This window comes from Lepidothrix coronata, unplaced genomic scaffold (assembly GCF_001604755.1).
Source record: "Lepidothrix coronata isolate B3197 unplaced genomic scaffold, Lepidothrix_coronata-1.0 Scaffold197, whole genome shotgun sequence".
Lineage (NCBI taxonomy): Eukaryota > Metazoa > Chordata > Aves > Passeriformes > Pipridae > Lepidothrix > Lepidothrix coronata.
The window spans coordinates 453,662-467,087 of NW_016690377.1; the positions used below are offsets into that span (position 1 = coordinate 453,662).

The following is a 13,426-nucleotide window of genomic DNA, read 5'->3' on the forward strand; positions in this document are numbered from 1 at the left end:
ACTTTGCAAGGGTTGTATAAATGGGTGCTGGTAGTGGATTGCTTGTGTGGAAATCTACCTTGCTAAGGTGAATCTGTTATTTTTTTGTCAAAATTTAATTTTGCTCAGAGCAGTTATTGTTACCAGAGCTTTCTAATTATTTTTAATAGCCAAGCTTACATCTGCTTGAATCCTTGCAGCAGTTTAGCCTAATATATTCATGCAAAAGCATGAAGGAGGCTTTTCTTCCGTTTGCTCTCCTGTTCCCCCTAATCCCCATTCCTCTCTCCTCTGCCTCGCTGTCCTTTTCATCACTGTGAAAAAGCAAGGCCTGGGAAGAGCAGCAGTGGAACCCTGTGCCAGGATCCCGGGCGTGAGGACACCCCTGTGCCCAGCGAAGGGACTCTGCCATCCTGCAGGCTGGGGCAGTGCCAGGCTTGCTGCCCTTCCGTGGGCACAGGGAGCTCCCAGGGAAGCAGGACTCGCCTGTGCAAGTAGTGCTTGAAGCCAGGCAGGAGGAGCTCGTCACCCAACTGCTCCGGGGCAGAAGGGTCGTCCCAGCGGTTCTGTGGGACTGAGGCAGCTTGGGGACAGCAGCAGGTCCCAAATTGTGCTGCACAACAGTCACATCCTCAGCACAACCACCGTGTTCTCCTGGTGCTGAGCCCGTGATGTCGAGGGGAACACGTCCCACACCTGTATCAGAAGTTACTGCTTAGAGAAACACCCGAGATCCTGTTCCTGGACGAGCCTGTTCAGCCCCTGCTGCTGTAAAGGGGCACAGACGATTCCATTTGATGAGGCAGGATAGACCTGGGCTCTGTTATCAGAGCACAGAGAGATGGACTAATACAGAGAAGCTTTTGATTTACTCTGATTTTTGCAGTGAGGGTTTGTGCTGTGAGCATTGCAGGCTGCATGCAAATGAAGGTGATGTTACCTGACTCTGGCTTGGTTGCTGGATTGAGGTTTAATGAGATTCTTTGGTTTGCCTTGTGTCAATCTGTTGTAGTTAAGTGAGATTTCTTCCCCCTACTGTGTTTTGCCTTTGATGCAATTTTGCAACACTTCTTGTACTCCTATAAGGGCCTTTTGGTGTCTTTGAAAGTTTCTCAGTGCAGCATCTCTCTGGACAGAGTAAATGAAGATTAAACCTCAGCAGATAGCAAGAGAAAACAAGCAAATGTCTTTGCAGAATCAAAATGCAAGGGCAGCAGTGGAGGAGCTCTGAGGTTTGTGTCTTTTGTCTGGGAAACCAGAACACTTGAACAAACCTTTTCCTGGAGCTGGGGACTGACTGGTCTCTCCAGGCTGGGAGTCTCTGATCTCAACTCAATTGCTGGTTTCCATAAAATGTGCAGGGATCCCAATAACTGTGGGGCAGCAGGACACTGGGGATTGGGCACAACCACCTCCAGCTCTGCCGTGCAGCCCGGCACTGACCAGCCTTTCTCCACCTGACTTTGTCTGCTGATGAGATCTCATTCATTGCCTGTTCATTCCCATACTGTTTTTCTTCCCAATCCGTGGAATAAACTCTATAAAATCTCTATTATCAGTCTTCATTAAGCCCAGGTTTGTTATGATCATGAATTAATAGACTTTATCTTGGCATAAGTCAGAAGGCATCAGCCTCTCTTTTCCCTCTTCATTTGCACAGGGATTAGTTTTAAATATTCTCTCTATGAAACCGCTTTTGTTGTTTTGTGGCTCTGCTTGGGTTCAGTCTGTTTTAAGCCTCAGTGTTCCTGAAATGCCTCTTCATTATGAGTTCAGAGGAGGAGGCTATGAACAGAGGAGGAACGTGTTCCTGTGAACCAGGGCACTCAGCAAGCTGGTTTTGTAGGTGCAGGTGTCCTTGTTGTAGGTGAAGTGTCCTCGTTGGAAGTTCTGGGGAACACACAAGTATTTAAACAGCTGCTGGAGAACAGCCCAGCCCAGCCCAGTGAATCACCTGAGCAGTTTCCTCTCGTGCCTAAATTGAGGAATCCAGCAGAGTGCTCCTCCAGCTTAAACCCACCTTTCCCCAGGTTGTGATGCTGTTTGCCTTTTCTGTGAAGCTCCACAAGCTCCTCAGTGTTGTGCAACAAATGGTTGAGTGTGTTCCGAGCCATGAGCCCTCTCTGCTGCAGCTGGTTCTGTTCGTGGTGTTCCCAGCTGGGAAAGGTGGCAGAGAGGAACAGCCATTCATGAGTAGCTCACACGTGGATATCACGGCAGGGAAGGGGTGCTGTGCCTGTGGCCGAAGGTGTTCAGGGCTCGGGTGCTGCTTGGGCACAGGGGTGTGTCTGGCTGTCCCCACTGCAGCGGGGAAGGGGACACACCACGGGTCCCCAGCAGTGCCCAGGAACTGCCCGGGGCGAGGAACAAACACTTGGCACGAGCTGGTGGTGGATAACCCTGGGGACTCTGGGTGGGAGGTGCTGGGGGCACGTGCAGACCGTCACATTTGCACCAGTTTAATGTTGGTTCCGTTCCCTCGTGGCCACGAGAGCTGCTCGGCTCGGGTGCTGCCTTGCCCTGCAGGACCCTCGTCAGGCACGTCTGCCCACCCTCTGTAACTGACCCTGCTTCTTGTCTCTTCCCTCTGTCGTGCACAGATGAAATCCTCCGACGTGGACCAGGAGCTGTTCACGGAGAGTTACTGCAAGGTGTGCAGTGCCCAGCTCATCTCCGAGTCCCAGCGCGTGGCCCATTACGAGGTAGGATGTTCCTGTCTGGGACTGTTTTCCGCAGTTCTGCTCTGAAAACTCGGGATTCGAAGAACTGTTTCTGCTGGTGGCGTCTCACCCTGCCAGTGATGTCACTGCAGCCGTGTCTGCTGCGTGTCTGGCTTTTCCCTCTGTCTGAATTTGCCAAGTCAGGCTGCGATTTAAACGGGGCTGAAGGAAACACTGTTAGCAAGGAGAGCAATTAAGAGTGCAGCAAAACGAGCTCAGGTTGTATTAAATTTGCTGCACTGTGCTTTGCTGAGTAGGAATCACTGATTGTGCAGAGAATAGATTAGTGTTTGTGAATGTATTTAAGCACTTAAGAGGTGGCAAGCAATGAACAATTAGAAAGGATGGATTATTAGAGATGCGTTAGAGCAGCAATTAACAGCACTGCGTGTCCTCAAAATAAACTTAAACACATTCCTATTAAATAAGGAGGAAATTATTGAGGGATATGCTGCTGTAAATCCTTCAGGAAAGGAAACCCACTGCCTCTCCTTGTGTCAGCACCTGCTCCCTGTGCTGTGGGGAATGTTCTCCAAGCAGGTCTGCAGCAGCCTGGTGTAGATCCTGCCATGGTGAGGGGCTCTCAGTGTTCACCCAGTGAGAGAACACCCATTTTCAGGTTCAGAAGCAGAGGAGGTGCAGGGTCACCGTGTGTGGCTGTGCAGGAGGGCTCAGAGCACAGTCCATCACCCCTTGCATGGTAGGAACTGTGCAGGGACTGTCCTCCCCTGGGGATGTCAGGCTGAGGAGGGATGTGTGAAGTGGTCCAGCCTCTCCTGGAAGACTCCAGGAGAAGTGATGCATGTCTGCATCATCTCTCTTGACACAGAGTGTATATACAGAGTAAACTATATTAACTTTGTGTATTTGTCATATATAACATAGAGATAATATAGATATTTAGATAATATGGAATAATTTGGTTGGGTTTGATGGCCTTGGTGGTCTCCAACCTAAACAATTCTGTGACTGTGTGTGAAGAGCTGGGGGATGAGGGACCTCTGCACTCCCAGGAGCTGTATTTTGCCCCTGCTTTTGGGCACTCAGTGCCTGTAGTGTTCCAGCAGGGACCTGGGAGATGAAGTTTCCCCAGACGTTTGCTCTGACTCAAGTGTTCTGTAATGGATACACGGTGGAGACATTTGTGTGGCCAGTGGAGACGTCCCAGCAGCTCAGTGTCCGTGCTCCGAGGATGCTGTGCTGCATTAATTAACAATGGGAACAAGAATGCACGTTCCCTTGTAAGGCACTTTACACGTCTTGTTTTGGTGACTTCCTTAAGAGCTCTCCTGTAACTGCTCCTCAGGCTGCCCTCGCTGTGCAGCAGAGATCCCTGGCAGCCGGTGGGAAGTGGAAGGCTGGAGTTTTAGGGACACCTTCCAGGTCTTGCTGCTGGGCACTGTGGGTGCCGAATTTTGCCCACAGGAGGCAGGAGTGTTGCTGCAGGAATGGGAGCAGCTCCTGGTGAGCGCTCAGCCAATCTCTCCTCCTCTGCGCCTGTCACTGTAGGTATGAGCTGAATCATTAATTCATAGCAGATGTTTTTGAAACGTGGAAAGCAACACGGTTTTCTGTTGTATATTTTAGTGCGAGGTGTTGTGCTCGTTTGTCATGCCCTGTGAAATCCCAGCAGACGCCGGAGACGTTCGGCACAATAATGTCATTCCCAAACCTCGCCTGTGGGTTGCATAACACGGAGCAGAGGGGTGAGGGAGTGAGCTGGGCAGGCTGCTCAGGGTGGCCCAGGCGCTGGGGGTGCCCCTGCCCCGGGGCTGTGCCGTGGAGAGGCTCGTCCCTTTGGGGTGCCTGTCCTGGTCACACTTTGGAGCGTGACAGTCTCCTCCTGGCACCTCCTGGAACCCACAGGCACAGCCAGAGGCTGCAAACCTGCCTGGAGGTGTTCCAGGGAGGTGGAGCTGGGTGCTCCATCCTGCCCGAGGCTGCCAGCCCTTGATGCCTGGAATGTGAGATTCGCTGTTTCTTCCTGATTGACAAAGTAGCTGCTCTCTGTTTGCACACCTTTTTTTTTTTTTTTTTTTTTTTTCCTTCTTACTTTTAAAAAGTGTTCTGTGGTTGAAAACTGATTCTTTTCTGCCAATCTGTTTTCAGGAGCCCCCCAGGGTGGGCACCCTGGCTGTCCACGGGCACTGGGGGCCCTCGGTGTCCGTGCAGCTGGGGGTGCTGGGGTTTGTTTTGGTCAGCATTGCCCTTACCCTTCCTGAGCCAGAGCCTGGAGAGAAAGGGGATTGATCCACTGCCTCACTAGCGCAGTTGAGTGAGCTCTGCAGCCCTTGTGCCAGGGACTGGAATCTTGGCTCTCTGTGCATGCAAAATAAGACATTTCTCTGTAAGAAAATAGAGGGAAACAGCCTATGAAAGGGGGATGTTTTTATCTTGCCAAACAGGAATAGTCAATTCCAATCGCTGTCTCGTCTCCTTCTCCAAATCACCAACCAATAATTCTCTTCTTCTGCACTACTTTGCCAGGATTAAAAAATAATTTTATGTCAGTCACGCAATATTAAGCGATATTATTTCCAAGGGCAAGTGTAGTGGAAAAATGACAAAAGGATTGGGGTGTGTGCAGCATATTTTTGCTTCCAACTTGACATACAGCAAATACTGCCCTTATTTCACGTGCTTTGTGCAACTGCATTTCTGGCTTTGTCTGATGCTGTGTCCAGGCTTTCCTTCCCACCCCGGGGAAACTGCCAGGTCCTGCCCTCCTGCCCAGGGTTCACCCCAGGACAGAGCTGAGCCCGGTAGCTGCCTTGGGATATTGGCTTGTAATGACATTCCCGGGTGAGGAAAGGCCTTAGCGAGCTCCGTGCCCGCTGTGGTGCTGAGGGTCTCGGGGGGCTGATGCTGGGCAGCTTTTGTGCAGCTGTGAGAGCTGAGACAAATCTTACTGGGTGGTGTCGGTGCCCGAAAGGGCGGGCCTTTGAATATTGTAATTGTTAAAGCAAGTGAATATCTTAATTCCTCCCTCGAAGTGTCAGAAAACTCCCTTCCCACCTCTGCTCCTGGAATAAAGCATCCAAGTGCGGATGCCTGACACCAACCCCTGCTGGGTGACGCTCCCTGTGCTGCCCTCAAGTGCCAAGTGTCTCTTCGGTGCCCTGGCTCCCGTTTCCTCCTCGGGAGGGACAAAAGGGACCGGGGTGACTGGGTGGGTAGAGGATCACAGAAGAAGGCAGGGTGATGCCACGCGCTCCAGGCTGTGCCAGGCGGGTGGTGGCCCGTGCAGGGGGGTGTTTCACACCTTCTCGTGTCCCACTGTCCATGTGCTGTGCTTGCTGTGATGCCACTGAGAGTCTGTGCCCCAGAGATGGGTTTTTATTTTGCTGTCTCTGCATCTCGTCTCCCTCTGGAGCCCGAAGCCTCTTTGCTGCTGAATTCTCTGGGGATCACACGTAAATTAACACTTCCTTCCAGCTCTGTCTTTGAGAGAGGTTGTATCACTCTGGTGAGCTGCTCTGTAAATTAAAAAAATAATAAAAAAAAAAAAAGCTAAGGTTTCTTAGTTAGCTCCGAGTCCTCATCTCTGTATAGAAGTGTTCACAGCCATTAGGAAGATGTTACCATTTATTTTCATGTTTCCCCTTGAAAATCCTGCAGGAAAATTACCTCATATGCAAAGTTGCTCTCGGATTTCACCCTGAGCTGCACATTCATCACCACGTTTGCTCCTCAGGCTGCTATAATGCTTTTCTCCATTGTAATCTTTATTACTTCAGGTGTTCAGATGGTGCTTTGCTTTGCCATTTAAAATGAGGGAAGACGCTGGGTCTGGCGGAGGAGCAGCCCGGGAAGGTGCTGTGCCAGTGTCAGCTCTCCCCCTGAGATGAGGGAATGGTGCTTGAATGCTCGTGGAGCAGCAGGGGAGGGCAGAGGCAAGGCGTGTTAAAATTCAAATGTACAGGGAAGTGGGGAGAGCAAATAAAGTGCCGTGCCCTTTGGCTCCTCTCCGGAGCTGAGTGCTCTTTGGAATTTCTCACCCTGTCTCGGAGCGGAGCGGGCGAGCGCTATCGACAGCCCCATCAATACTGCTGGTCTGCGTGGGCTGGAGCAGTGCTGGGGTTAATCTGCTTCCAGTGGGGCTGTCCTTGGCTGGAAACGGCATGAAGCGATGGCTTGTCTGAAGGAATAATAAACATTGTTTACTATTGGCACATTAGTGCCTTAAGGATCAAGATGTGTGTGCTCAGAAAGGCAATCCTGTGTCTGAAATATTAATGCGCCGCAAGAGCACATACTCTATTTAACAAAATAAATGCTGTGCTAGAAAGCAAGGAGCTGGAATGTTCTGTTTCTGCTCCCAGCTCCCTGCGTGAGATGCTGCAGGCATTTCCAGGATGGAGGAGTGGAAGGGATGTGCTTCAGCTGGAAATAAGGGCTGCACTGGGCTATCGTGTGTCGGGGCTCTGCTGATGTCAGTGACCATGGAAGGGAAGGTGACATTTGCTGGCCATGAGCTCTCTCCTATGTTCTGCCACTGCTGCTGCTCACCTGTCACGTTGTGTCTTGCTTTGGTGGCAGTAATGTGTAAATCCTTCAGAGGATGAAGGAGGAGGGGACGTCCTACCTGTTGTTCCTGCGTCCTTCCCCACCACTGCTGGAATCTGCTCTGCCATGGTGTTCACGGTTTTTGGTGGCTGCTCAGACATTGCTGTTATCCTGCAGATTGTGCTGGTGTTTGGTAGAACCTTGGCTTGAGGAGGAAAAGCTAATGAAAGCGTGTTTGTGTTGCAGAGATGATGAAGGTGCTGCTCTGTTCTTTGTCTGTGCACACACAGGCCTCCTGCAGATTCCTTGGCACCCACTTCGTGTCGTGGTGACAGCCCCAGCTAAAATATGTTGAGGTAAATGTGGTCACCCACTGTACGTGAGGGAGGTAGGTGGGTGCCAGTGTTTTAGGGCACGGGGCTCGTGCTGCCATCCTGCACAGAGCCCATATGGACACGCAGCACAGTGGCAGCTGCTGGGTCACGTGTGCTGCAGAAACCAGTGGAGATGGGGTGGGACTTTACAAGGCTCTGTGTTACTGCTCTGTTGTCAACATTTATGGCTGAGCATTACTTTTAATGCACTCCCAGCGTCAAAATCTATTGCTAAACAGCAGCACCAGCGGAGCAGATGAAGCCCTGTGCACAGCTTCCTTCCCAGGTACCTCTGTGCAGAGGCCTGTTGCTGGCTAAAAATAGCTGAAGTTCAAAGGTCCTTCCAGAGCAGTAGTGAAATGCTTGGGGAATGGGACCCCAGGGTTAGCAGCAATGGAGGGGCACCAGGGGTGTCACATTGAACCTGCACAGAATGAAAGCAGTGAAAGGTTGCTCTGCTACCCACGAGGGGCTGGCGCTGGCCAGCATCCCCGGGAGAAGTCCTGCAGCTCTTGCCTTTCTGTGGCATTCCCCTCCTGCTGCACAGGAGGGCACCTCTTCATTCCAGGTATTCACTCCTGCTGTCTTTAAAATATCAGACTTGCAGCCCGTGTTTGGGTGGGGGCTCCAGGTGTTTGAAAGCAGAGCCTTTAGTTCTCCCTGTGTGTTGTGACAGGTCCTCCCCCGTGTGCTCAGGGCTGACGGGCTCTCAGGAGTGACTGGCACTGATGTGCTGTAACTGGGGTTTGTTTCGGACAGGGAGGATGGAATGGGAACAGTGATGGAATGGGAACAGCAGCATCCCTGCTGGTGCTGCAGAGCCAGTCCCAGCTCGTGCACACAGGAGATGCTGCATCTGTGTTAACTCTTGTTGCCCACCTGGTGCTGGGATAGTGGGACTGTGCCAGTGGTGAAGTCCACCCACACCTTGAACATTGGTACCAAATGGCAGCGTGGCCTGAGCTGAGGAAGCTGAGCTGCAGTTGCAGGCAAGCAGGAAGGGTTTAGTTTGCTGCACAAAGCGCGTTTGAGAAGTTCCCAGCCTGCTTGCTCTGTCCCTGCGTCCCCTTTCCCTTGGCTTGTTCACAGAGTCATAGAATGGATTGGCTTGGAAGGGACCTTTAAAGGTCTAGTCCAACCCCTGCCAAGGGCAAGGACACCTTCAGCTCGATCAGGTTGCTCATGGAGGTGCACTGGCTGTAAAAATCCCTTAGTGCCAATGGAGAAGTAAATGCATGGTTGTGTTAGTGTAGATGTAAGATCCACTGCAGAGGGAATGTGAGGGAGTGATGTGAGAAGGGACTCCTGGTAGGTTTGGGGAGGAGCAGATGCCTGTGATGACCCCGGTTGTGGGGGACAGGTCTGTGGGCGCTGGGACCACGTGAGCCAAGTTCTGAGCCCGGCTGCTCCTGCCACGCTGCTCCAGCAACAGCCTCCAAGCAGAGTTATTTCCTCTCTGCAGGGTACCCAGCAGTGTGTTGGACAAGAAATACTTTGAGTACAGTCAAAATCAATAGAGGACGTGGTGAAGTTAAAGATCACAGCTGAAATGGTGATTCCCGAGACAGAAAATTCATGCTCAGGATCCTCACTTGGAGTCAGCTTGGCAAGCTGGGAGGAGTGATCACAGATGTAGGGAAGATGAAGTGAGTTAGTGGTTGCTTGGCTGAATAGATCATCAGTAATTACCCTTACATGTAAACAAATCAATGTCCAAACCAGTAATGTTCTTCTCTGCTGCTTTGAAGCAGCCGGTTTGATGGGGGTGAGAATTCAGCTGAGCACTCAGGAGCTGTGGACACAGATCTGTGTGCCCAGGAAGGCACAAGCACCAGTAGACGCTTTTTAAAAAATTAAACTCACGGAGGAAAAAAGGGGCAGTTGATAGAAATGACCATAAATTATAAATGAGGCTTTGCAAAAATTACAAAGGAAGAAAAGGGGCATTGACAGGCAGCAGTGTCTGGAATAACAGCCGGAGTTTGGCTCTGCGGTGAACCACGGGGAACTTGACAGGGTTTGCTGGTCGCGTGGGTAGGAGAGGCAGAAAAGGGAAGGCGTTTGCTGAAAATACTTCTGCCCTCTATTTAAAAAACGCAGAGGATGTTGTTATATCACAGAGGGAGGAATAGATTGGTCCTGTTCCAGTAGAAATTCGGGAGTTTGTCAGGCAGCGATTATGAAATCCAGAATGTTGTTGTTGTTTGAGTCGGCAGGTCCAGGAATTAACTCACAAGCGAGTGTTTGGAGTGCACTGGCCACACGCTCTGCACCAGCACTGCTGACCCTCCACGGGCCCGGGAAGGTGGAGGAAGTTTCCAGGAGGAAGCAAGTGCAGAGCCAGGCACGGCAGCTCTGGGGGACCCGCACTGGGAGCTGGAGCCCTCCAGCTTGGCACAGCTCCTGGGCACAGCAGGCTCGGGAGAGGGGCTGGAGGATGATGTAATGGGGTTTCTGCATAAGGTTTGGAGAACTGGGCCAGCCAAAATAACTTTCTCTCTTTTGATGAGATTACAAGCAGGGCCAATACAGATAATAAAGTTGGTGTGATCATGTGACTGCACGTTGCATGGCAATTTAATTAAGAAACTTCCAGCGCACAAAAAAATCAACACTGTAGACTAAAAGGATTAAAACCCACCCGATGGGTTTGTAAAAAGAATTTTTTACAAACTAAGAGGAGCTGCAGCTATTTGGGCTGTCAGGGTGGGTCCCTCCTTGATCTCCCACTCGTGTCTCCGGTGATGCTCGGTGTGGCCACGCGTCCCCCAGGGCTGGGAGCCCCGGCCTTTGGCTGGAGAGGAGGTCACAGAGCAGGAGGAGCAGGAGGGGAAGGGCAGACTGATCGAAACCACGGAGCTGCCAGCACAGGAGGGAGCGAGGATTGATGAAGGGATCTGTGGGGAGCAGGGAAATGAGCTCAGCTGCCAGCACAGCGTGAGGGAAGCTGCAGAGATGGTTGGTTTGAACCTGGCCGGGGGGGACGGGAAGAAGGCCCTCACAAAATGGTGAAGTGTTGAAGTGTTTCAGACTGTCAGCTCAGCTTGGATCAGCAGTGCAGAGCGGGAGCAGAGCCGGGGCTGCAGTGGGGTGCTGAGCTCGTGTGGTCTGCTCGCCCAGACCCCTGGGCAGACACAGGGCAGGGGGGATCTGTGTGTGTCTGTGCAGCCTCGGGCTGCTGCCTCAGCTGGGGACTTCTGGCCGTGTGAGGGGAGACGGGTCAGTGCTCCCCAGAGCTGTTGGTAGATGTACAGAGAAAGGATGAGCAGCCCCTCCATCATCCAGGGCGAGCAGGGCTGTGCATCCCAAACCAGCCCTGCCTGCAGCTCCCCAGGCCCTGCCAGCTGCCCCTGCTCCCACAGAGACCTCACTGCCTGCTCTCGCCTCTTGCTCCGGGCACAGTGTGCTCCAAAACCTGATTTATGCAAGACCAAATTGCATTTCATAGCACAGTTTAGCTCTGCTTTGCCCTTTTATGTTTCAGAGTTGAATTGCCAGAACTTTGCTGTCTCTGCCACAATCTTCTGTGTTAGAGTAGATTTGATAGAGATAGAAATGATCCATTTGTTTACTTTTATTGATGAGCCTTACAGTGGCACATGAGCTTGCAATGCAGAACTCTGCAGCAGCTATGTGAAAACAGGCTCTCTCTGAGCTCCCTGCATGGCCAGGGCTGGTTTTCAAGCCCACAGTATTAAGCCAGACTTCGTGCCTTTGAAAGGTGCTGTTCCCACTAGAGACAGGGAAATGAAGTGAAAATGCCTTTGGTGTAACACTCTGTACAGCTACAAAAGAAATATTCACAGGCACAGAAACACCCTTATTGCACCCAAGATGAGGTTGTGGTGGCTGTTGGAGGTGCCTCCACAGGCAGGGTGCTGGTTCCAGACTCTGGATTGACACATGTGGCGAGGTTTTGTCTTTTCTAAGGCTTGTGCGTGTGGTGAGATGGATCAGAATGGAAGCTGGAGGTGCCCAGATCCCGGTTTATCCTGGTTTCCTGGCTGCTGTTCGTGGTTCTTCCTTTGGCCCCGCTGTGTGTCTGGCACTTGCCCTCCTCGTGCCTCGGAGCTGCAGGTTTGCTTTGCAGAGGGAGAGGACAACCCACGGGGCTGTTTTTGAGCAGCACGCCAGGAATAATCACTGTGCTCCTGCCGTGCTCCTGCCGGGGTGCTGGGATGATAAATACACATGTAAATGTAGGAAATACCAGAGATAAAATGGATGACAAATGGGCTGTGCTTCCCCCGCCCCGCAGAGGGAAGGAGACGCTCACCATGGACGTGCAGAGGCCAGGGAGGATTCTGAGCTCTGCTTTTGTAACCGTAGGGTAATGAGGCTGCATAAGGAGCTTTGTGGGTTTAGATCTTGCCAAACATAAGTCATTTCCTTACCTAGGCTTTCGTAAATCCAAACAAATGCGTGAGTGAAGGTGAGAGGTGTTTCACAGAGGGCTGAAGCTCTGCTGCCTTTTAACGCCGACATTTGGGCATCTCTGTGGCCCAGCTGAGCGCCACGGAGCAGAACCACAGTAATGATTCCTCTTAACATCTTGTCTTTGTGGTTTGCATATGCCCAGCAGCCCCCACCCCAAACATTTTACCCTCTAAAGCGAGCAGGCTGTGGCTGTGTGTGCGTGTGGGCATCCTGACGTGCTGGATGAACTCACCCGAGGGAAGAGCCTCGTGACTGTGGGGAGGATGACTCGAGGGAGGCTGGCTGCTCTGCGGGGTGTCAATGCTCAGGGAAGGAATTCAGCTGAAAAGCTCAGGCCACATTGCCTGTGTGGGGTGTTGGACTCTCCCTGAGCGGGCGCTCCGGGCAGGAAGCCGGACCATGGCCAAGCACCGGGAGCGCCGGGAGCGCCGCCGCCCCTCCGTCCCGTGCATTTCAAACATCTGTTTTGTCATTTCCTAATCACACAGCTCTTGCTGCCTGGGCTGCTCATCTGATAGCTGGACCTTTGGGGTTTCCTGCACTTAGCTCTGACCGTGGCAGGTCACACTTGCTAAATGCAGCAGGAGGACAAGTTGAGGGCAGATACTTGATGTTATTTGTCTTGACTGATTTGCTCCGTGGATAAAAATTATTGTATAGTCCCATTTCTGCATGCAAATACAAATTATAGCTCCCTGAAAATTTAGCTCCAAGTTCATACCACAGGAAAAAGAATTTTCCAGAACACGCTGATGATAATTTAGTGTTTTGAAGTTGCGGCTCTGTAATCTGAAATTATGGTATTGCAGTGCTGTTGTTCTGTAGGGCAGTCAGAAAAGGGAGATTCGGAGGAGGCATTTGCACGATAACAGCTGCCCACATATCTGGACAATATGCTGGCTGCAGGTATTTCGTGGCTGCAGGTATTTCGTGGCTGCAGGTATTTCGTGGCTGCAGGCTTTTCCTCCCTGCATCTGCTGGAAGACAAGAGCTGACTGTAAGTCAGGGGTTTAAAGGTTTACGTCTGTGCTCCTGCTGTAGAAGTTTAAAATCTTCCTTAGTGTTTTGCAAGTCCCAAGGGTTTTCTTTGGCTGCTGCTGCTCCTGGCACGACCAGGGAATCTCCCATCCCCTGTGACCCTCACCTGCCCTGTGACCCTCACCTGCCCAAAGGTGAGGGTGAGCTCCAGCCCTGCCCAAAGGCAGCAGGAAACCTGCTCATGTGTCCCTCACGGGAGGTTTTATACCCCTGTTATATTTTATCATTCTGGAAGTGTAGGAGCTGTGGGTTTGGTTTGTGTGTGTGTGCCTCTGACCCCTCACGATGCCATCCTGTCCCCACCTGAAGCTCAGTAACCCCATATTTTGGGTAACAAACGCTGCCCTTCCCTCACCACCTGATCCCCCCCGT

At 51.7% G+C, this 13,426-nt stretch overlaps 1 protein-coding gene across 1 annotated transcript in view; it reads left to right on the forward strand.

Annotated features, from left to right (window-relative positions):
• The window catches only part of ZMAT4 (zinc finger matrin-type 4), a 45,304-nt gene that overhangs the window by 12,603 nt on the left and 19,275 nt on the right, over nucleotides 1-13,426 (forward strand). The window contains exon 2 of the mRNA XM_017831931.1: nucleotides 2,580-2,681. Coding sequence (XP_017687420.1) covers nucleotides 2,580-2,681 — 102 coding nt within the window. The remainder of the gene's footprint in view (nucleotides 1-2,579; nucleotides 2,682-13,426) is intronic.